The sequence below is a fragment of the Alligator mississippiensis genome, chromosome 14 (genome assembly GCF_030867095.1).
Source record: "Alligator mississippiensis isolate rAllMis1 chromosome 14, rAllMis1, whole genome shotgun sequence".
NCBI lineage: Eukaryota > Metazoa > Chordata > Crocodylia > Alligatoridae > Alligator > Alligator mississippiensis.
The window spans coordinates 16,802,334-16,826,351 of NC_081837.1; the positions used below are offsets into that span (position 1 = coordinate 16,802,334).

The 24,018-nt window shown below is 49.0% G+C and overlaps 1 protein-coding gene across 1 annotated transcript in view; it reads left to right on the forward strand.

Moving 5' to 3' along the window:
• Nucleotides 1-9,848: 9,848 nt before the first annotated feature.
• The window catches only part of SSC4D (scavenger receptor cysteine rich family member with 4 domains), a 28,079-nt gene continuing 13,909 nt past the window's right edge, over nucleotides 9,849-24,018 (forward strand). The window contains exons 1-2 of the mRNA XM_019493253.2: nucleotides 9,849-9,989; nucleotides 10,805-11,110. Coding sequence (XP_019348798.2) covers nucleotides 9,920-9,989; nucleotides 10,805-11,110 — 376 coding nt within the window. The 5' untranslated portion in view covers nucleotides 9,849-9,919. The remainder of the gene's footprint in view (nucleotides 9,990-10,804; nucleotides 11,111-24,018) is intronic.

The following is a 24,018-nucleotide window of genomic DNA, read 5'->3' on the forward strand; positions in this document are numbered from 1 at the left end:
TTGTTCCTGTACCAAATATGTTTCAAATTAAAATCAGAGGGGAAGATTTTTTACATCAGCTGCTTTACAACTGTTCTGGCATGATGAGTGGCGAATGATATTTATGAATTGGTGTAACAACTGTGATGGGACTTTGATGGGACACTGTGCAGTGTCGATGGTGCTTTGCTGGTGTGTACCTGCAGATGCAGTGTATAGGATTCATGTGAGGCTCTGTAGGTTGCGCTACTCCATAGACTGTATAGCCATGTTTTTGAGCATTCAAAGTCATTACCAAGGGGAAAAGACTTTCATTTAAAGGTATGTTCCTTTTTCAGTTCTGTAATGCATGAGGTTCATAAAACATCCAAAACAAATTGGCAGTGTCATGATAACCTGTAACTGGATGAAGCTGGTTTTCAGTACACAGGGATCCAGAAAAACAGCCCCCTCCTGGTTTAAAGATCAGTATATGAGGGATGTAATATGGAATTTGGGACTCAAGGGGTGGGGGGGGGGGTTGTGGCAGATGAGGGAGTGGGGGCAAAGGGTAAGAAAGGTGTAGTGCTGTATCCATGAAGTTAATTGCTGTTTTGTCACTTGTGTGGCATTTTAATGGTTAAAACTGGCCACTGCCACTGCCAAGCGCAGTTGATCTGCCTGGCTCTTTCCCAACAATCACCTATAATACAGAATGGCAGGGGAACCAGAGAGGGCTGGGTGCCTTACAAATGCCTGCTCCTCCTCCTTGGTCAACCTGCATTGGAGGGAGGGAAGGCTGGTGGATCTGGAAGCCAGCGGTCTGTGGGAGGGGGAGAAGGAAAGCCTGGGATGATTCCTTCTGAGCACCCAGCCTTGCGAGGGAACAGGTATGTGCCACTGGCCCATCGCACGTTCATCTGCCATCTCTCAGCCACTTGCAGCGTGAGGATGGGGAGGGCCCAGCAAGACAAAAGGAGACATTATTCAGAATGGAGCCTCTCTGCATTGAGGATGAATGGAGTATTGAAAGCACAGCATTATGGACTAGATTATTTTTCATCCCTTCATAACTGAGCTATTTGTCTGCTGGCAGGTTTCCGCCAGAGCTTGGTCAGCAGGAGACGAACAGCAAGAGTGGGACAAATCAGCAGGTCTCAATGGTGGCACATCCCATAGGTTACAAACATGCACTTAATTGCTTATGCTGCCATCAGAGCAGCTAGGATCAGGCCCATGCACTGTTCGTAGCAAGATCTGGCCTGGGCCCTTCAAATGAAAGGGGTGAGGAGGTGGAAGGTCTACTATTAAAGGCTGCAGGACTCAATCCCATGCCTGGGAATGGTCATCACACCTGCTGGGGTCACTGGGCCTTTGGCCAGGCCTGGTTCTCAGGTGGCTGCTTTGGAGCTGTGTAGCCAACAGCTGTTGGCTATGGATGCCCCATGGACTCCAGTACAGTGTCTGAGGCCACATTTAACCTACTGTAACCCACTATAACTCTTATAAGATTTGCCTGGACATACAGGAAAATAGGGCTGGACTTGGGGCTTCAGAATCTAAAAAGCCCAAGCACCTACTGCCTGAGCTAACAGGTCACCTTAGATCCGGAAGCAGACTCCAGTGCTTGTGGGGGACAAGGCACCATACTAAACTAGCATAGGTTACACATGCTCTTAGGACAGAAGAGACAACAGTCATCTTGGTGGCTAGTGCAGGGAGCTGCCAGTGGGTCATTCCCTGCAGTATGGTGCAGAAGAGGTGGGTTTGCAAATGAAATCATGATGACAGGGAAGGTGAGCAGGCACTTCCTTCTGCCAGCCACAATAGCTGCCTAGTTCTGCCTCAGGCAAAAGAGACGAGAGGCAGTAGGATTGAGGGGAGCCCAGGCCTGGTACAGTGGGTATAGGATGAGCTGAGTCTCAGAACTGGACAGGGACATAGTGAACAGCCTGGAGGCCCAGCCAGTGGAGGGTGTTGGATGGCACAGAGCCCCTGATGTGCTCGGTGCTGGGCATGCACAGGACCCAGTGTCAGAAGAGATCAGCTGTGTAAACAATGTCACCAGCTTGTCATCTTCCATGTGCTGGGGAGTCACAAAGGTACAAGGCCCACTTCTTGTCTTAGCCAGTATAAATCAACTGAGCCCAGTATAAATCAACTGCAGTAGAGCTCATTCAGAGTAACTGTGAGCAGAGCCTGGCCCCCCTTCCATTACAGGGCTTTAGCAGAGCTGTAGCAAACTGGCATTGCTTGCAAGCTAGCAGGTGCCCTCCTTGACAGTAATTTATAAGGAGAGAGCAGCACACAGGGGAAATAGCATCTAATTATCTTTAATATCTCCCTCATTTTCTCTCTGACATTTTTCTTCTTCCCTCTTGATCCTGTCCCACTTGGATCTGCTTTGGCTTCTGTCCACTGGTGTATAACTGTCATATCAGTTCCATGCTCCTATCTGCTCCTGTCTTCTTCTGCATTGCTGAGGTGAGTTTATTCACAAGAGAAGAAAGCATGTCTGGTGGCTGGAGCCTACTTTGACTAGATCTTAAGGGAGAGTGGCTAGAGCAGGACAGGTTGGGGAGCCAGGACTCGAGCAGGAAAGGTTGGGGAGCCAGGATTCCTGGGTTCTCTTAGATCTTCAAGGAGAGGGAAACAAAGTCTCTGGTGAAGTGGATGAGGACACTTTGGATGCATTAGCTAATCACAGGGTGACTAAAGACATAAGCTAACTTCCTCCGGGTTGTGTGTGGGAGGGCTTCAGTGCAACATACACCATCCACTCGCCTACTCTGCATATGCTTGCTCTACCAAATGAGGCAACATAGAGGCACCTTAGAGTAGTGCTGAACATAAGCCCTGCACTGTTCGTGGACTCCTTGTCTTGGGATGCTTATTGACTCAGGGCCAATCAAAGGTACCATTACTGTTCCCTTTTGGGGATCAGGCACATATGGAGCAGCATGAGCAGATGGAGTGACTCCTGGTGGTCCTCCCAGGCACGAGGGAAGCAGAGTGGATGTGCCCTAAGGGCCAACAGCACAATTCAGCTGTGAAACAGGATGGGTAGGAAGGAGGGGAAGAGCCCAGTTTGCATAGCTCAGCACCAAGATAGCTGAGAGGGGTCAGGGACACATCAGGGAGTAAAAATCGGGAGCTACAAAGGTTTTAAACCCTTAGAAGAATGGAGCCCTGGAACAGCCTCCCCGGAGGAGCAGTGGATTCAAACCATCTTACTGGTCAGTGCTCAGCTGCTATATGTTTGCAGGCTCTTGGGCCCCATGATAGCAGGAGTTGGGCTCAGTGGCCAAGAAGGCCCCTTCAATCCTGTGCTTATTTGGCATAGAGGTCTGGGCCCTTGTGCTCTACTCTTGACTCTGCTTTGACTTTAAACAAGTCATTTAAGTTCTTCATGCCTCAGCTTCCCTGCAGCATCAAATATACATTAGCAGGACTTGTATGCCAGAGCCAGGAAACACCTGAGCAACGTGCTCCTTAGAAAGGTTGTGTTGTTATCATGGGTGTGCAGAGCTGTGCCAGAAGGCCTTGCAGATGGGCACTAATCTGCAATGTTTGTCACATAGACTGTGAGCTCTGGGGAGCAGTGGATCCTGCAGCTGTGCAGAGGGGCTAACTGGGCAACCCTTGAGGTCCCTTCTTTCCCCGTGATTCTATGGGGGAAGAGAACATGAACATTGCTCTGCTCTGTACAGTGCCCAGCACAATGGAGGCCTCGTCCGTGCATGGGGCTGCAAGGCTTTGCCATCACAGTTGCTAATGTTTGTACTGAATGTTCCAGGTGTGGCCTCTCATCTTCTTGAGAGACAGTCGGACGATTGCCTGTGGGACGAGGGAGAAGCAGAAATGAGAATTGGTCCCTGCCCAGTTCACAAGCACAGAGTGTGGAGACCAGGCCTTTGGGTACTGACCACTTTCCTGATCTCTGCAGCACTGCTCCTCCTCCTCGGCCCCCGTGGTGAGCCATTTCATGGTATGGGGCTGGGAGGCAAGGTAGGAAGAGAGCTTTGTCCACCAATAAGAAGTTGATCCTATGGCTGGAGGATTGGGTGGGAAATGCAATTCCCTCCATCAGCATCAGGAGCCTCCCGCCAGCTGCTCTGGGTCTGAGAGGTGCAAGCTGAGGGAGTTGGTGGGAGTGCTGTGATCCCACTTAAGTGAAGGAAAGTGCTTAGTACACCTTCCTTGAAGACGAATAAATGTGTATGGGAAGCTTAGCCAAGCTTCTGGACTCAGCCACCCCAGAATGGAACTGGGGCACAGCGTGGCCTTGTGGAGAGAGCCCTCAGCAGGGACATGGAAACCCTGGCTCTGCCATTGGCTTGCTGGGCAAACTTCAGTCAGTCACTTTCTCTCTTCAGACCTCAGTTTCCCAATTGGTAAAATGGGGATAATGATACTGAGCTGTGTGGTAAGGGGCTGTGAGATCTACTGATGGAAAAGGATCCTGAGAGAGACAGATCCAGACTGGCTGACTGAGGGAAAGCGTGAGCTATCTAATCCTCCCTGAAGTGATTGAGGGAGGCAAAGAATGGGGTGGGGGAACAAGTAGGCAGTATGCAAGCAGGTAAAAGAGTACAAAGGAGACTTCCAAGATGCCAAAAGTAGCTGGATCCTCAATTTCCCAGTAATGGGAATGAGAACTGTGCATCTCAGTCCCCTAGTTGCATCCTAGTCAAGGTGGGTGGTAGAAAGCAAGGGGCTCTTCTACCAGCATTTGCACAGCTTGTTCAGATTTACAGCAAGAGGGGACAGCTCAGCTTGAGCCACAGGTGTAGGTATGAAATGTGCCAGTTTCCCTCCATCAAAGTATATGGAGGCTATCACTGGCTTTTGCTCATCCATTGTTTAGCACCCTGCATGGGTGTAGATCTCAGTGAAAAAAGTGTCCTTGGGCAGAAGGCAGCATTAGATCCATGCACCTTGAAAGGGTTTAAACAGGACTCCAGTGGTGCTTAGACTCTTTGAGGAACCAGGACTGAATTTCAGCAGGAATTAAGGCAGGTTGGCTTGGATTTGTTTAGAGATGGGCAGAAACCAGTATCCAGACATTCCCAAACTCTGTAGGAAGGAGATCAAAATCCAAGTCTGAAATGTGCCACCCTGAGCCTATTTCCAGTCTAGGTGCCCAGGTACTTCAGTGATAAGCACAAACTAAAAACAAAGGTTTACTTACCCAGGTAGTTTGCACCAGCATAAGCTATGGTGTGAATTTCAATACAGTTATACCATGATAATTTCCTTGTGGGGGTTGGGGGGTGGTACATTAATTAGAACAGCTTCAAGAGATGCCCTAATTAAAGCTCTGCAGTGTCTTGTGTATCAGCATCCCTGCATTTCAAAATGGTAGTGGAGGTGCTTGAATTAAAGCTTGTTCAACAAGCTTTAGTTCAAACATCCCTGCCACCATTTTGAAGCATGGGGACACTGATACATGAGACATGGAAGGCTGCTGGAGCACAGTAATTACCACACTCCAGCAAACTCAGTTGACCAAGTCTGCTCCACAGCACTGTAATTCCAGTGCACCAGAGCAGCCTCTGCACTTGTGTACAGGCACCCTCTTATACCAAAGTGTGTGCTTTTTCAATCTAGTTTATGTCGCTTTGGAAGAGGTTAAGCTAAACCAGAAAAGGCCCCCCTTATTCTGGAATAGAAATATGATACCCATATAATTCTGTGTTGATTTTATCGGTGTAATTCTATTGATATTGATATAATTGTGTTGATTATTATAGGTAAACTTTCCCATGCAGACATGAGGGATTTTCATAGAGAGTTAGGCCTGCAACTGCCTCTGCCCGTCACTGGGATTTGGGGCACATAAAGTCTCTTAAACTCTTTGCAAAAATCTTACTAAACAGGTGAATTTGATGTCTGTACTTAACTCAGAAATAGTTCCAATTGAAAGCTTCTCAGCCAGAGCGGCTGAGGTTGGGGTCTGTAATAAAACTCCAGCAGGGCCTCGACACTCACAAGGCTGACTTTGTTCTGCTTAACTATTGACTGGGGTTGATGCGGTCCCTGCCAGCCTCCATGGAGATGCTTTATTCATGAGCACTCTGGCACCTTGCTCTGATATGCAGCAAATAGGTGCATGCTGGCACCTCTCAGCTGAGACCAGCTTGCCTTGATGCAAACAGTTCATTTCTCACGGATGGATTTGGGTGTGGTTGGTAGTTTATACTACAATTGGCAGTTTGCTTTCTCACAAGCCTCCCTCTCTCCTGGTACATTGCTCCTGGGACACATTTCTGGGGGATCATTGGGGACAGGAACTATCACACATTTTGTCCTTTTGTGTTTTGCTTATTTCTCTTCGTGAATGGGCCTCGGCTGAGTTGCTAATGAAGAATTATTTGTCCTCCAGGTTGGTGGTTTAAATTTTAAAAGTGTCCAGAAAAGGATCTGATTTAAATAGGTTCCTCCTCCTCCCCCCCCCCCCGCCATTTTTAATTTTTTTAATTTTTTGCTTTGTTAAGATCATTAGAAAAAGCCTAGATGATTTTTTCCCCCTCTCAAAATACCATTTTCTGCTGGAAATTCCAGGTGTGTGAGGTTTTGGTCTTGCTTGGTTTTCCTGAAAGTTGCTTCAGATAGTTCAAATGTATACTTCAAGTTCCCATACATTAATTTAAGGGGATCTTAAACAAATATGTCCTCTCCAGCAAACATTTTGTAGGTACTGGGGACAAAATCATAGAAAGGGCTGGAAGAGACCTCAGGAGGTCATCTAGTCCAACCCCCTACTCAAAGCAAGACCAGCCCGAACTAAATCATCCCAGCCAAAGTTTTGTCTAACCTCCAGGGATGGTTATCAGCTCTCTGGATAACCTATTCCTGTGCTTTACTACCCTCCTAGTGAGAAAATTCTTTCTAATATCTAACCTAAACTTCCCTTGCTGCAACTTGAGACCTGGCCTCTGCTTTAGTTTCCAAGTGGAGAACTGAATTCTTTTGAACATCTGGTCTGAGTTGTGTGCGCTGAGCCCTTGCAAACTGCCCCTCAGATCAAGAAGTGGATCTCTCTGGGCCTCCTGCCTATTTAACTTGTAAGTGCTTTGGGACAGAGATGGTCAGGTTCTGTGTGCACACAGAGCTTCATGCAATGCCTCTGTCCTGGCCAAGGCTCCCTAGGTAATAAATACAGTAGTAATGATAACAACACTGTCATTTCACCACTTTTTTGGCCCCTAGGGTGGAGAAATTTTGAATTTCTCCCATCATAAAAGCCCTTTTGTGACTGACTTTAAAACCTTCCAGGACATATTTGTAACCACAGCAAAGCAGGGGCTTGATGAGTTTTACCCCATTTCAGGTCACCTTTAAGTTACTGTTAAGTTACTGTTCATGACAGCAGCTTCAGTGTTTCACAGGAGCTGATGTTTCTGCATCGGCTATAGATTGGCATCTTCCTGTGCTGGTTTAGGAACAGTGCATCCTGTGTCTGTGCAGAGGGCTGGACATGTGCCCTCTGGCACCAGCTGAGAGGATCCATGGGCACTCCCACCTCTGTGTACTGCCAGAGAGGCACAAAGAGTCCCATAGCATGGTTCAGCATGGGTTCATCCTGCTTTTCTAGGGTGTAGATAACTCCTTAAGATGCAAGATGCAGGGCTCAGCATTGTGGCCATTGACCACCTTATCCTCTGGGTGTCACTGTTGCATTGCTTATACAGGGGCCATCAGTCACATCTTACAGCTACTTGCAGGCAAGGTTTCAAACAACCCTTGTAAAGAGTAGTGCTAAAGTGATGTTGTAGACACAGTAGTCCAGGAAATATGCTAGAGGCAAGAGTTTTTTGTGGGAGTTATCTTTTTTGGACTATCTCCATGGTTGGGACAGACTTAGAAAAGCTTCCAAGTATCACAGTACCTTTCATCTCTTATAAATCAGCCAGTCTTAAGGTCTAAGCTGCCCTGCCTCATTCTGCATGGAGCCAAGACATGGGGGGACAGTTTTGCAAGGGCCCTTGCTCAGATCCAACTAATTTGTTGTTGAATAATTCTCCCAGCTTTCTCTGCTGATATTTGCTCTTTCTGGGCACTGCTGTTTCATGCCAGTTAAGGAAGGCTTATAACTCAGTGGGTGTGTCTACATGTGCAATGAATGCATCTGAATTTTCTTTGCAGAAAATTCAGGCTCATTGAAGTGCTTCAGGGCTCACATCTACGTGTGCGCCACGCTCGGGACCAAATTGTGCCTGACAGGAGCAGCCCCGGTCTAGGTCTGCCCCTGCCCTGCTCTGCCCCCCTACAACAGCCAGGGGGAGCTCCAGGCTCTCCCGGGGGGGTGGGGCAGCCCTGGGGCTGGCAGGGGGCATGAGCGCTGGTCCTGATCCTCACATGGCTGGGAGAGCCATCTCCACTCATCAGGAACACTGCCTGCCAGGCACGTGGGGATCAGGATCCATGTGGGGATTGCTGCCTGCCAGCCATGTGACCCTCCTGATCCCCACGTGGCTGGCAGGCAGCATCCCTGCTAAGCAGGTAGCATCCCCCCACTTCTGATCCTCATGTGGCTGCTGGGCCATCTCTCCTGGCCACATGGGAATCAGGTCCTGACCCCAGCTCCACGTAGCTGGTTCACAGGAGTCCCACCTACTGGGACAGCTTTTCTGGCTATGTGGGGATCAGGACACGTGGTGGGGAGACAGCTGCCCCTGCAGCCAGCACAGCTCCCCCCACCAAATCAGGGCTTAGCCAGGCAGCAGTGGACCCTCTTGCTGCCTGCACAATTTGCTCCCAGTCAACAACTACACGTGTGCTACTTACTGCACAGTAGTTAATGCACGGTTAATCTAGTGCCTGTGTTTCCTGGTACTTGCAAACAGTGCATTAGCCTCATTTACTGTGCAGTAAGTCCTGCGCAAATGTAGATGGTGATGCTTTACTGCGCATTGGTTTAGTCTAATGCGCAGTAAAGCATCTTGTGTAGACACGCCCAATCTCAGCAATGCTAAAGCAGTTAGCACTTTGCCTTCCAATGTACCATACTGCACTCAGGGTGAGCACTGACAATGAAACTGCTGGAAAACAATAACTCAGATTCCTCCCAACACAGTTCGCACCCCTGCACCTTTGCAAGTGAGGCAGGCAATACAGTCAACACCACACTCCCCAGAACAGTGAGCTTGCTCTCCACCTGCTCTCTGAATGAACAGGATTGACTTCAAAGCAAGGAAATTAGGGTGGGGAGTGAAAAAAAATATTTTTTTTCATTGTCCCTCTCATTTACGAGCCTTTTGAAGTCTGGTTTTCCAGCTTTTCCAATGCAGCCAGGAGGGTTGGAAATGTAGGGGGCATTAATCCACATGCCATGGCCAAATTCCAGTGGTTCTCCAGTGGTTTGCACTTCTTTCTTGTGCCTTGTGTGGTTTACAGCCTGCCGCCTCACTCCCTAGAGGTGGCTGCATCCAGCAGTGGGCAAAGTGATCCATGCATAGTTAGACAGATTGCCAAGGTTACTGGCCTAGCTCTTACACAGCATTTTTCAACAGTAGATCTCAAAACACTTTATAAAGGTGCTCAGTTTCATTATACCCATTTCGTAGACTGAGAAGTAAAAAAATCTGCTTTTGTATGTTCCCCCGCCCCCCTTTGACACCAGCTGTTCTCTCCCTTTCAAAATCTTTCTCCCCTGTTCTTTTTTTCAGACCTCAGAGCTTTGTGGAAAAGGGAAGAGACAGGTAAGTGGATGAGTCAGGTGCCCTGAGATTCTGAGACCAGCTCTTGTGCCTTGTTTAAGGCAGGAGTGGCCAACGCAAGGGTGACGTCAGTCTATGCCACCAATCAACTGCTCTCATTTGGGGTGAAGTTCACATCTCTGCAGGGTCAGCCCAGTGCTCACCTCTTTCAGCAATCACATGGTTCAGGAAGAGGCTATGAAACAATTGGGTGTCACTTGTCTGACAACCTTCTCCCCTCTCTGTCCTCGCGGAATACAATGGATGGCTTATCCCTTTTCTTCTTAATTTCAGGCAACATACTGGAAACTACCCCACTGCCGTTTCCAGGTAAGACCTGATCCTTAGAGCTATGATTTCATGGGGCATCGCTGACCTGTGGGATTTCATCACAGATTAAATGAAAAAGAAATGTTTGGCAAGGAAAATTTGAGTTTCCCCCAAGTGGGTTTTAAATTGAAAATGTCAGTGAAAACCCATGTTTCTTTGTGCAAGGGAATAATCCTTTCCTGAACAGTCCCGCTTATTATTACAAATCAGAGGGGAATTTGACCACTGTTGCTGGCTTCCTGAAAGTGAACCAGGCTGTGTCTGATGGACAGCACTTTACTGCAGGATCCTAATGAATGAATAAGCTGGCAGTGCAAACACAGAGCCATTTATACAGATGTGCTATCTATTCCCACTGGCTTGAACAGCCCTTTATTTGTGACTGATTTCAGCCTGGGGATTATCCTGAAACGGGTTTGCTAAGAGTATTAGCAAGTTGCTGATGGCACCAGGTGACTTGTGACTAAAATCCCATGACACAGTTTTTCTTCTCTAGCTGGATAAATTCCTAATCCCCTGGGAGCTTTGAAGATGCGAGGGGTATGCCCCCTGCAAACAGGCATGCCAAGATAGATGTGCATAAATGTTCACTATCCTTGCTTAAAAACCCACACACCAGGATCTAAGCCAACACAAACATTGATATCAGAGTACTGCTCCTCATAGCTACTGGAGTTGCTTCTTTGCCTTAAGTGGCAGAGGCCTATGATTTGGTGCACATTTGGTGGTTATATTTGCATCTAATTAGTCAAGTGCCTAGGCTGCTGCCCAGTGGCCATCTTGTGGTGACCTTGTCCCTGTGCCCTTCCTTGCAGAGGTGCGGCTAGTCAAAGGGCAAAGCCGCTGCCAGGGGCGTGTGGAGATCCTCTACAATGGCTCCTGGGGCACAGTATGTGATGATGACTGGGACATCGTGGATGCCAATGTGGTGTGTCGCCAGTTGGGTTGCGGCCATGCTGTCGCCATGCCAGCTACCCTCACCTTTGGCCAGGGGAGCGGGCCCATCTTCCTGGATAATGTGGACTGCAAGGGGAGGGAGGCAGCCCTGAGTGAGTGCGGAAGCCACGGATGGGGCATCCACAACTGCTACCACTATGAGGATGTGGCTGTCACATGTAATGGTAAAAAGTTTTGGTTCCATCCAGTGGTGGGAGAGGGGTTAGTGATGGGTCATGTGGCCTCAGCTGACTGGCACACTTACAGGCCCACTGGCTAAGGCCCAGCAGCCCTCATCTCACATCTCGGGTCTTTCTCTTGGGTTTTGCTTGACTAAACTGACTTTCCATATCTTCCTTTTCCTCCTTTCCCCTTTAGTCTCAATCAATCCAGGCCCATCTTCTCATTCTGCTATTTCAGCTCTATGTAAGGAGAAGAGCTCATGGATGGCACAGAGCTGAGAACATAACAAGAACATAAGAACTGCTATTTATTGGGTCAGACCATAGGTCCATCTTGCCCAGTATCCTGTCACACAGTGGCAGAGAGGGGATGCTGAAATGGAGAGTGAGCAGGGTATGGCCAGGGCTTGTTTCCACTGTTCCTCTCTCACTTGCAGCCTCCAGCATTTAAGGTCTAGGAAGTTCTGATTCAGAGGCTATGCCCCTCACTCCCATGCTCAATAGCTACCAATACCTCTTTCCTCCAAGAATTCGTTGTCATTAGAGGTGCACCGATACATTGGTCCAATATCAGATTGGCACTGATATAAAGATGATTGACTGTATCATGCTTCAGTTAATGTGCATTAAATCATTGCCAGGTACTAGGACAGGGGTCAGCAACCCCTGGCACACGTGCCGAGCATGGCATGCAAGGCCATTTTCCTCGGCCTGTGTTGGGGCCGGGGAGGCAGCAGGTGTTTGCAGCCTCCCGGCTGCAGCCAGCCCCAGGTCTGGGTAGTTGCTGCCAGCCAGGAGCCCAGGCTGCTCCCAGCAGGCAGCTGGGATGCTGCAAGCTCTGCTGGGAGCAGCCTGGGCTCCGTGGCTATCAGTAGCTACCTAGAGCCAGGGCCAGCTGCAGCCGGGAGGCTACAAACACCTGCTGCCTCCCCAGCCCCGGCCCCAATGGGTGCAGTATCGGCACCTGCTCCCTTCCTGGAGCCCAGGACCAGGAGAGGGCTGGGGGCGGGAGGGCAGCAGCTGTTTGTAGCCTCCCGGCTGCAGCTAGCCCCAGCTCTGGGTAGCTGCTGATAGCCATGGAGCCCGGACTGTTCCCATAGAAGCCCTGCTGCAAGCAGTCCGGGCTCCGTGGCTATCGGCAGCTACCCAAAACATTGGCCAGTTGCAAACATCTGCTGCCTCTCTGCCCCGGCCCCACCTGCCTTGCAGCCCCAGCCCCAGGGTGGCAGTACATATAGGCAATGCTCCCCACTGTGCTGCATTCACTGGTTCTGCAAAGCACCGTTGGAACCCGGCATGGAGGGGCACAGTGGGAGGCACAGAAAGCTGCCTGGTCTGAGCTCCCCCTGCCCTGCCACACTTCCCCTGCAGGCAGGGGCAGCAGTGAGGTGCACAACCCTGTGCTGCTGCCCATGCTGCTCCCGTGCACACAGGAAGTGTGGAGCTTGGAGCAGGCAGCTTTCTGTGCCCTGCCGTGCTGGATTCCAATGCTGCTTTGCAGAAACGGCAAGGACAGCACAGTGGGGAGTACTGCTAGTATCTGCTGCCTCCCTGGAGCCTGGGGCCAGGTCTGGGGCTGGGAGGCAGCTGGGGCCAGGGCTGGGTTGGAGAGACAGCAGATGTTTGCAGCTGGCCCAGGTTCTGGGTAGCTGCTGACAGCCACAGAGCCTGGGCTGGGGGGTAGGGGCTTTGGGTGGGAGGCAAGGGTCATGAGCAGGGATGGGGGGTAGGGGCTTTGGATGGGGGGCAAGGGACAGCAGGGCTAGGGGCAAGGGCTTTGGGTGGGAGGGTCACGAGCAGGGCTGGGGGGTAGGAGCTTTGGGTCAGGGACAAGGGGCAGTAGGGCTGGGGGGCAAGGGTTTGGGGTGGGGGTGTTACTAGATTTGCCCATCACTTTGGGGGGTTCTCATTTATTAGGGATACGTTTCTAGGGTCTTTATAATTCTATCAATGTGCTGCTTGTGTTACTTGTGTTTCTGTACGGAGCTATATATTTCCCTTCTGCAAGTTCTCACCCCTAATGGAGCTATCTTGCAGGACTCAGTTTCAATGGGGCTGGGTTTCTCCAGTCACCAAATCAGTCATACACACAAACACACAGATTAACGTGACACGCCTGACCCAGCCGGGTTGATCAGCATAGACAGGCTGACACCTTCATATGCCAAGAATCAGTTCATCAAAGCAACAATAAACCGCAGTCAGATACAAGCACACAGGTAAACAGAATACCTCTCAATCCAGCTGGGTGTCCAGCTGACACCCTCATGGGCCAGCATTCAGTTCATTAGGGCATGTCTGAGCCAAACTGGGTCAATCACTCTGTACAAGCTGATCCCCTTATGTGTTTCAAACTCAGCATGTCCCAATCTTTAGCCTCTTGATGAGCAGACCCCACAGTATTTTGGGGCTTCACAGGGATCTTTAGCTTAGGTAAAAGAAGCGTTGCTGCAGAGCAAGTGGGGAAGGAGAAGTAGAGAAGGAAAATATACCCAGTTACTACCAGTTTGACTATACAAGTTATTTATTGCTAAGTATATGAAATATATAATGGTACCAGTAGTAATAGCCATGCAAAGGAAAACAAACACAAACAATTACAATACTACCCTGGTTTCACTAAGTATTTGGGGAAACATAGCTCAAGCTTAACTAATACAGTTCAGGTTCAGAAATCTATGCCTAGAGAGAAAAAAAGAAAAAAGAGAGAGAGCAAGAGCTGGGATCTCACCAGTCCAAGGCACTCGGGTTCCAATGCTGACAGGTAAAGTTCTTAGCACAATCCTTGAAGGAAGACTATCTGTTTCTTCCAGCTTCTTGGGAACAACAATGGATGGTGTCAGAGAGACTTCTCATCTTGAAGCACACTTTTGCTGCTCTTTTTTACAGATATTTATACCCTCAGTTGAGTTTCTTCAAAGCATTCTTAATAGTGTAAATAATTGTCTTTTCTATTGACAAGGGGTTATCTGGTTTGGAACATCTCAAGAAACTGATTAATCACCAGGAAAAACATAAGGTTAAGGAGTAACCAGACACTTAGGAGCCAGCTTGAAATTCCTATGGATAGCAGATATACTGGATGGGATACTTCATTGTTTCTTCAGAAACCATAGATAGCTTGCAGCATCAGGGTTTTGGATTTTTACCTGTTGTGAACAAGCCTCAGCTTAGCATGACTTTTCATAAGTTTTGTGAGGAGGACTTCCACCAGTCGTCTCGGGAAAAGTATGACAACACTTGTGGTCAGGGCTTCAACAGGCTGGACGCTGTGATGAACCCCTTTACCATTGTTCAAATGTTGCCCATACCCCGTCTGACTCGGTCTCTTTGTCTCAGCATTCCATAACCCGGCAACTGAGTTTTAGTCAATCAAGTTTAAGTAGGACTCCCATAGTGGGACCGGGGAATGTACGGCCCAAGATGCCTATTAAACTTTACTTCTGCTTAGAGGGGTGTGTGTGTGTTTGGGGGGGGGGGGGAGGAGTCCTTTGTAAATCCAGATTAGAATTGTTCTGATAAATGCTGAACTGGATGTGTGTAAATGTGGGTTGATTAGCATTTGGAGCACAGATTCCCCATCATGCAGTGCTCCCCTGCTTCTCTGATCCCAGAATTCACTACGGTCTTTGCTTTGGGCATTCTGTTCTCCATCTTCCATGTAAATGAATTGTCATCTGGTTCCATCTTGCATTCAAGTGAGACCTAGGGCAGTTGTTTCACTCTTGTCACCCTTATCTGGAGGGCTTTAGGTATGTCTCCCACTGCATCTTCATTGTCTGTCGTAATCAGGTCTTGTTCAGGTAGAGGAGGGGAGGGTGGGGGAATTCTTTGTCAGTCAGACAGGCTGCATCCTGTGCCAGGGTTCCCCAAGAACACAGAGCCGAGAGGTAATGGGACAAGGGGCAGCAGGGTTAGGGGACAAGGGCCTTGGGTGGGAGGCAGGGGTCATGAGCAGGGCTGGGGGTCAGGGGCTTTGGCTGGGGGTAAGGGCTTTGGGTGGGTGGCAAGGGTCATGAGCAGGGCTGGGGGTCAGGGGCTTTGGGTGGGGGGCACAAGGCAGGAGGGCTGGGGGCAGGGGCTTTGGCTAGGGGGCAAGGGGCACAAGCAGGGCATCCTGCCATGTACCCCCTGCCCTCAGCTTGTTTTTCTGGCATGCCAGCACTCTGGCACCTCCCAAGGTAGGCATTGTGGGGGTTTTCAGCGCTCCGGCCAAAAAATGTTGCCTACCCCTTTACTAAGAGAATGTGCATTAGCCTGTCTTAATGTACATTAACTAAAGAGCATGGTTTTTAAGTGATGCTTAATGCACATTATCCTATTTTAATGAGTATTAGCTAATTAGCACCACTTTTAGTGATGCTTTAACGAGCATTCATAGATTCATAGATTCATAGATGTTAGGGTCAGAAGGGACCTCAATAGATCATCAAGTCCGACCCCCTGCATAAGCAGGAAAGAGTGCTGGGTCTAGATGACCCCAGCTAGATACTCGTCTAACCTCCTCTTGAAGACCCCCAGGGTAGGGGAGAGCACCACCTCCCTTGGGAGCCCGTTCCAGACCTTGGCCACTCGAACTGTGAAGAAGTTCTTCCTAATGTCCAGTCTAAATCTGCTCTCTGCTAGCTTGTGGCCATTGTTTCTTGTAACCCCCAGGGGCACCTTGGTGAGTAAAACCTCACCAATTCCCTTCTGTGCCCCCGTGATGAACTTATAGGCAGCCACAAGGTCGCCTCTCAACCTTCTCTTGCGGAGGCTGAAAAGGTCCAGTTTCTCTAGTCTCTCCTCGTAGGGCTTGGTCTGCAGGCCCTTGACCATACGAGTTGCCCTTCGCTGTACCCTCTCCAGGTTATCCGCATCCTTTTTGAAGTGTGGCGCCCAGAATTGCACGCAGTACTCCAACTGCGGTCTGACCAACGCCCTATAGAGGGGAAGTATCACCTCCCTGGACCTATTTGTCATGCATCTGCTGATGCACGATAAAGTGCCATTGGCTTTTCTGATGGCTTCGTCACACTGCCGGCTCATGTTCATCTTGGAGTCCACTAGGACTCCAAGATCCCTTTCCACCTCTGTGCCACCCAGCAGGTCATTCCCTAGGCTGTAGGTGTGCTGGACATTTTTCCTCCCTAGGTGCAGCACTTTGCATTTCTCCTTGTTGAACTGCATCCTGTTGTTTTCTGCCCACTTGTCCAGCCTATCCAGGTCTGCCTGCAGCTGTTCCCTGCCCTCCGGCGTGTCCACTTCTCCCCATAGCTTTGTGTCATCTGCAAACTTGGACAGAGTACATTTCACTCCCACGTCCAAGTCGCTGATGAAGACATTAAAGAGTATCGGTCCAAGGACCGAACCCTGCGGGACCCCACTGCCCACACCCTTCCAGGTCGAGACCGACCCATCTACCACGACTCTTTGGGTGCGACCCTCTAGCCAATTCGCCACCCACCAGACTGTGCAGTCATCCACATCACAACCTCTTAACTTGTTCACCAGTATGGGGTGGGATACCGTATCGAAGGCCTTCCTGAAGTCCAGGTATACGACATCCACCCCTCCTCCTGTGTCCAGGCGTTTCGTAACCTGGTCATAGAAAGAGACTAGGTTGGTCAGGCACGATCTGCCTGCCACAAACCCATGCTGGTTTCCCCTCAGCATAATTTGTCCTGCCGGGCTCTCACAAATGTGAGCCTTGATAATTTTTTCAAATACTTTACCAAGGATGGAGGTGAGACTGACCGGCCTATAGTTGCCCGGGTCCTCCTTCCTCCCCTTTTTGAAAATGGGGACCACGTTAGCCCTTTTCCAGTCCTCTGGGACTTGGCCCGTGCGCCACGAGCATTCGAATATTCCCGCCAGTGGCTCTGCAATGACATCGGCCAGTGCCTTCAGCACCCTCGGATGGAGCCCATCCGGGCCTGCCGACTTAAAGGCATCCAGTTCTTCCAAGTGACTCTGCACCACCTCAGGATCTACGCATGGAAGTCTGGCGCCTTGCTGCTGCCTCTCTACAACCCCAGTGAGAGACTTGTCGTGCCCCTCGCTTAGGAACACTGAGGCAAAGAACTCGTTGAGGAGTTCAGCCTTATCCCCCCTATCTGTCACCAATTGTTTCTGCCCATTTAGCAGGGGTCCTATTCCTCCCTGGGCCTTCCTTTTACTCCCTATATATCTAAAAAACAATTTCTTATTGTCTTTTACTTGGGTTGCCATCCTCAGCTCCATGGTAGCTTTGGCCCGCCTAACTGCCTCCCTACAAGCACGAGCAGAGGAGGTATATTCATCTTTAGTGATCTCACCCTGTTTCCACTTTTTATGTGCTCCCCTTTTGGCCCTTAGGCTGCCCTGGATTTCTCTGGTCAGCCATGGAAGCCTCCTGGCCCCTTTCCCTCTTTTGCCTCGCTCGGGGATCGTCTTGCTTTGTGCCCAAAGGATCGTTTCCTTTAGGCACAGCCACCCTTCTTGGGCACCCATCCCATCAAAACTCCTACTCTGCAGTGCTTCCTTGACTAATCGCCTGAGTGCAATGAGATCAGCTTTCCTAAAGTCTAGCACTTTCACCCTACTAGTTACCTTACCCACTCGCCATCTTATGTTGAATTCTATTATAAGGTGATCACTGTCTCCCAGATAGTTACCGATCTGGAGGTCCCCTATCATGTCATCTCCCGTTGCCAATACCAGATCCAGTATAGCATTCCCCCTAGTGGGACCATGCACCTCCTGTGTCAGGTGGAGGTCCTGTACACAAGTTAGAAACCTGCGTGAGCGATGGGACCTTGCTGTCTGCGTCTCCCAGCAGATGTCCGGGTAGTTTAGGTCCCCCATGACTACCGCCTCTTTAGCTTTTATGGTCTCCGAGAGTTGCCTCAGGAGCCCCGCATCTATTTCTTCCCCTTGATGTGGGGGTCTGTAACAGACCCCTACCTCCAAATCCCTTTCTCCTTGCCCCCCATGTAGCCTAACCCACAATCCTTCTACTTCCTCAGCCTCGGATTCTGTCTTGATGAGGGTTGATGTATATTGCTCACTGACATAAAGTGCAACCCCCCCCCCCTTTCTTCCCCGACCTGTCCTTTCTATACAATCTATAGCCCTCAATATGTACCGCCCAGTCATGGGATGAATCCCACCAGGTCTCTGTTAGCCCCACTAAGTCATAGGTGTTTAGTGCAAGCAGGAGCGCTAGTTCATCCTGCTTGTTCCCCATGCTCCTAGCATTAGTATATAGGCACTTGAGCCCTGCGACTGGCGCCTTTGCTGCCCCCCCCCGCTCCCAGTCCCATGGGGCCCATTGTTTCTTACCTTCTTGTTCCTTACCTGTTCTGTAGTGCTGGCCTCCCCATGGCTTTCAGGTTCCCAATGTTCTCCTTCTTCAGGCTGGGCTGTCCTTGTGGGTGCCACATGGTTTGGTGGTCCACAGCTTCCCCTGCCCTCGTACTCCCCTCCCCCCGACGAGCCTAGTTTAAAGCCCGCCGGAGGAGATCCGCCAACCTAGAAGAAAACACACGCTTACCTTTGGGGGACAGGTGAAGCCCATCCTAGCTGAGCATGTCCCTCGTCGTGATGTGCGGGTCATGGTCCAGGAAGCCGAAGCCTGCCTCGAGACACCACTGCCGAAGCCGCCAGTTGGTCTCTCTGATGCAGTTCTCCTGCTGTCTTCCTCGTCCGGTCACTGGTAGGATGGAAGAGAAAACCACCTGGGCACCGAACTCCTTCAGCACGCCGCCCAGAGCACAGTAGTCCGCCATCAAGTGATCGGGGGGTTCTCCTGGCCGCATCATTAGTACCCACATGGACTAGGACCATGGGGTAATAATCGGTGGGCTTGATCCTGGCCTGGATTACCTCCGTCACATCCCGAATCTTTGCTCCAGGGAGGCAGCATACCTCTCGTGCTGAGGGGTCCTGGCGACAGATGGGTCCTTCCGTACCTCTCAGGATGGAGTCTCCTATGACGAGCACTCGTCGCCTCCTCCTCTGGGTCATCGTGGATCTCTTGATCTGTTTGGGGTGTGAAGAACATTAATAGAGGTTAATGCGTATTAAAGTACATGTGTAGATGCACTCATACTTGTTTACTTTCTCTTCACCATTTAGTATTTTGTAAACCCTTATAATGTCCCCCCTTCAAGCATCTCTCTTCTAAATTGAAAAGGCCTGGTCTCTTATTTTCACCTCATATACCCCTCCATACCACTGATCATCCTTGTTGCCTTTCTCTGTACCTTCTTTAGTTCTCCTATATCCTTTTTGAGATATGAAGACCAGAACTGGGCACAGTTTTTAGGGTGTGGATGCACCATGGATTTATGGGCATGCGGATACTTTCAGTTTTGTTTACCATTCCCTTCTTAATAATCCCTAATATTTTGTTTGCCTTTCTGACAACTGCTGAGCACTGAGCTGATGGTTTTTAGCAAACTGTCCACAATGATTCCCAGGTCTTTTTTCTGTGTGATAATAGCTAATGTAAAGCCCATATCCTAGTGTAGGTATAGTTTTTTTATTATTATTGCCCATTTTTGTTATTTTTGGCTATGTGCATCACTTTACAGTTATCTACATTGAATTGCATCTGCCATTTAATTGCCCGTTCAGTCAATAGTGCCAGATCCTTCTGTAGTTTCTCACAGTCCAGCTTGGTCTTTATCATGTTGCATAATTTTGTGTCATCTGCAAATTTGGCCACTCCCTTTTCCAGATCATTTATGAATATGTTAAACAGCACTGGTCCCAACACAGATACCCACTGTTTACTTCAAGAGGAGGGTCTTCAAGAAGAGGCTTGTGGGTCTTCAAGAGGAGGCTGGACAGATATTTGGCTGGGGTGTTATGACCCCAGCACTCTTTCCTGCCCGGGGCAGGGGGTCGGACCTGATGATCTGTTTAGGTCCCTTCCGACCCTAAGCACTATGAAACTTCTTTCCAACCTGAAAACTGACCACTTATACTCACTCCTTGCATTCTAACTTTGAGCCAATTTCTATAGCCTTTTTTAAAATATTGGAGTCACATTGGCAGTCCGCTGGTACCAAGGCTATTTTTACCAATAGGTTGCATACTACAGTTAAGAGCTCTGCAATTTCTGATGTGAGCTCCTTCAGGACTGTAGAGTGCATGCCATCAGGTCCTGTTAATTTGCTACTATTTAGTTTATCAGTGTCAACCCTTTCACAAAGGGGTGCAGACATGTGGCTGTGGTGACTCAGTTCCCCCCCATGAGTACCTCAGTTTAACAAGATGGTACAAACAAGTCAGATTTATTTATACCCATAGGCATTAGAACTGCATCGGTAATATAACCCACAAAACCCAGAAACCTGATAACAAAATTACCCCTTTCGATCTGTTCACGGTCCATCGCAAGGCTGACAAAACAGATACCAAGCTCAAAGCCTTAGACTTCAAAAACACAAATTTTAATGAGCTCAGGTCACTAGTAGAGAATGCCCTGAGAGACCAAGGACCACAGGTAAAGGGAGCAGGAGAAGAATGGTCGTTCCTTAAGGATACAATCTTTAAGGCTCAGAGAAAATCCGTTCCCTTATGGAGAAAAAGTAGCAGAAGGGGCAAAAAACCCTCTTGACTAAGCAGGGAAGTTGTAGCCCTCCTACAGAAAAAGAAAGAGGCGTACAAACAATGGAAGCTTGGGACAGCCTCTAAGGAAGACTACTTGACAATGGCCTGCACTTGTAGAAAACAGATTAGGCAAGCTAAGGCAGAAACCGAACTAAAACTAGCTACAAGAATCAAGAACAACAAGAAGTCCTTCTTTAGCTACATAGGGAGTAAAAGGAAAACTAATGGGAGTGTGACACCTCTGCCCCACACTCCCATTAGTTTGGATACCTGGCCACTACCACTCAGGAAAAAAACGGAACTCCTGAATGACTACTTTGCCTCGGTCTTTCACAAGACCAAGGGAAACAACATGCCAGGTAGGACACAGAACAAGCAGGGCAGGATTGATGCCGTTCCCACCATTGCCATAGCACTGGTGTACAATCAGTTAAAGAAATTAGACATATATAAATCAGCAGGACTGGATGAACTCCACCCAAGAGTGCTGCAAGAGTTGGCCAAAGTAATTGCAGAGCCCCTGGCAAAGGTCTTTAAAAAATCATGGGTCTCTGGAGAAATCCCAGAGGACTGGAAGAGGGCCAATGTTGCACCCATCTTCAAGAAGGGGAAGCGTGAAGACCCAGGAAACTACAAGCCAATTAGCTTAACTTCTATTCCAGGCAAAATCCTAGAAACATTCATCAAAGAGGCTATATGTGACAAGCTTGCAGAAGGTATGATACTGAATGACAGCCAGCATGGCTTCGTCACGGGCAGGTCTTGTCTCACCAACCTCATTTCTTCTATGATCGGATGACTTGTCACCTGGATGAGAGAAAAGCAGTTGACATCATATACCTCAACTTCCAGAATGCCTTTGACCTGGTCTCCCATGAGGTACTGATCAGAAAACTGGAAGGTATCAGGCTCAACTGTGGGACCATCAAGTAGGTGCAAAACTGGTTGTGGAGTAGGACACAGTCCAAATGAATGGATTGGTGTCATCCTGGCAAGATGTGGGTAGACGTGTACCCCAGGGGACGGTACTTGGCCCATTGCTGTTCAACATCTTCATCAACAACCTGGATGAGGGGATGAAAAGTCCATTGGCCAAGTTTGCAAATGACACCATGATATGGGGTGTGCAGACACACCTGCAGAAAGGCTGCAGATACAAGCAGACCTAGACAGGCTGGCGTGTTGGGCAGAACGGAACCAGATGAGGTTCAGCGTAGAGAAATGCAAAGTGCTACATCTGGGAAGGAACAACCCCAGCACACCTACAGGCTGGGCATCACTAACCTGACCAGCACTACAAATGAAAGGGACCTGGCAGATAACAATAGAGCCCAGAATGAATATGAGCCAGCAATGCATTGCAGTAGCCGCTAGGACCAATAAAACTGGCATGCATCAATCGATGCATCTCCAGTAAATCCAGAGAAGTGATTCTCCCGCTTTACTCAACATTGGTACAGCTGCAGCTGGAGTATCGTGTCCAGTTCTGGGCACCACACTTCAACAAGGACATGCTAAAGCTCAAGAGGGCCCAGAGAAGGGCCACCCTTATGATCAGGGACTTGCATGGCAAGCCTTACGAGGAGAGGCTGAGGGATCTTGGACTCTTCAGCCTAAAGAAAAGAAGGCTGAGAGGAGCCCTGATTACCGCTTACTGCTATATCAGAGGCGTACATCAAGGTCTCGGTGAACACCTGTTCACCAAGGCGCCCTGGGGAAAAACTAGAAACAGCGGCCACAAACTCCTGGAAGACAGTTTCAGGCTGAACATTAGGAAAAATGCCTTTACAATTAGGGTGCCCAGACTATGGAACAAGCTCCCCGCAGAGGTGGTGCAATCATCTACCCTAGAGGTCTTCAAGGGAAGACTGGATGGTCACCTGCCTGAGGTCATCTGATCCCAGATGTCTTTCCTGCTCATGCAGGGGGCTGGACCCGATGATCTTTTGGGGTCCCTTCAAGCCCTATTATTTTATGATTCTATGATTTCAACAATACAACTCGCTCAGGCCCTGCTCTGTTGCAGCAGTCGGATTCTTTCTCTGCTGGGGTTTCCTTAGTGGGGAAGCTGTTCCTTCTCCCTACTGCACTCAGATCAGGCTCCTCTGCAGTCTCCCTGGGGCCTCTTCCAATGGTGCATGGAACATGTTAGATCTATATTTGACACATTGGTAATGTGGCCCTTCTGCCACAGGGCAATGGTATGGAGCATGTTGGGGAGCAAAGCCTCACTCCTGCTCCTTCCATGCAGCTCTGGGCAAATCTTGCAGTTCCTCTTTCCCACTTCCTCCCCTCCTAGCCCTTAAAAATAAAATAAAATAAAAGTCTGTAGATCAACCCAGCTTTCTGGGTCCAGTTATATCAATTTCCTCTTTGACTTCATCCATTAAAACGTCAATCTGAGTCAGTTCCACTGACCTGTCCGTAGAGGAGAGTGGATCTGGTGAGGGAATCTCCCTAACATCTTCCACAGTGAACACTGATGCAAAGAATGCATTTCATCTCTCGGCAATGACCCTGTCGTCCTTCAGTGCCCCTTTTACACCCTGACCATCCAAAGGTCCAGCTGACTCCCTGGCAGGTTTTCAGCTTCTAATGTACTTTAAAAAAAATATTGTTACCTTTTGTGTGTCTAGCAAGTTTCTTCTCACATTCTTTCTTAGCTTGTCGTATTACAGTTTTACATTTGAGTTGCTAGAGTTCATGCTCTTTTCCTTATTAGGATTTGACTCCTACATTTTGAAAGAACTCTTTTTTTCTGCTCATTGCCTCTCCAACTCTGCTATTAAACTATGCTGACTTGCTTTTGGTCCACTTTCCATTTTTCTTGATTTGCAGTATGCATTTGCTCTGTGCCTCCCATATGTTATTCTTAAGCAGTTCCCATGATGTTTGAATGTTCTTCACCTCCTTAGGGCCCCTTTAACTCCTGTCTAACTAGTTTCCTTATTTTGGTGTAAATTCCCTTTTTAAAGTTCAAGACTATTATGGTACATTTTCTCCTTGTCTCCCCTCCTACATGGATGTCAAACCCAATTGCGTTGGGGTCACTATTGCGGAGTGGCTCAGTAACAGTTGTTCTTTACACACAATTCTGTACGCTACTTAGGACTAGGTCAAGAATGACCTTTCCTCTTGTAGGTTCCAGGACTAACTGCTCTAGATAGCAATCTTAAAACTTCAGATTTGGTCTCTGCATCCCGACCTAATGTTAGATTGACCCAGTCTATTTGTGGATAGTTGAAGTCACCCTGAGGTTCCCTGCGGGGCCTGTTTTGGATTCCTAGATGCTTACAGACCAGGGCAGTTCCCTCTCGCACCTTCTTAGCATG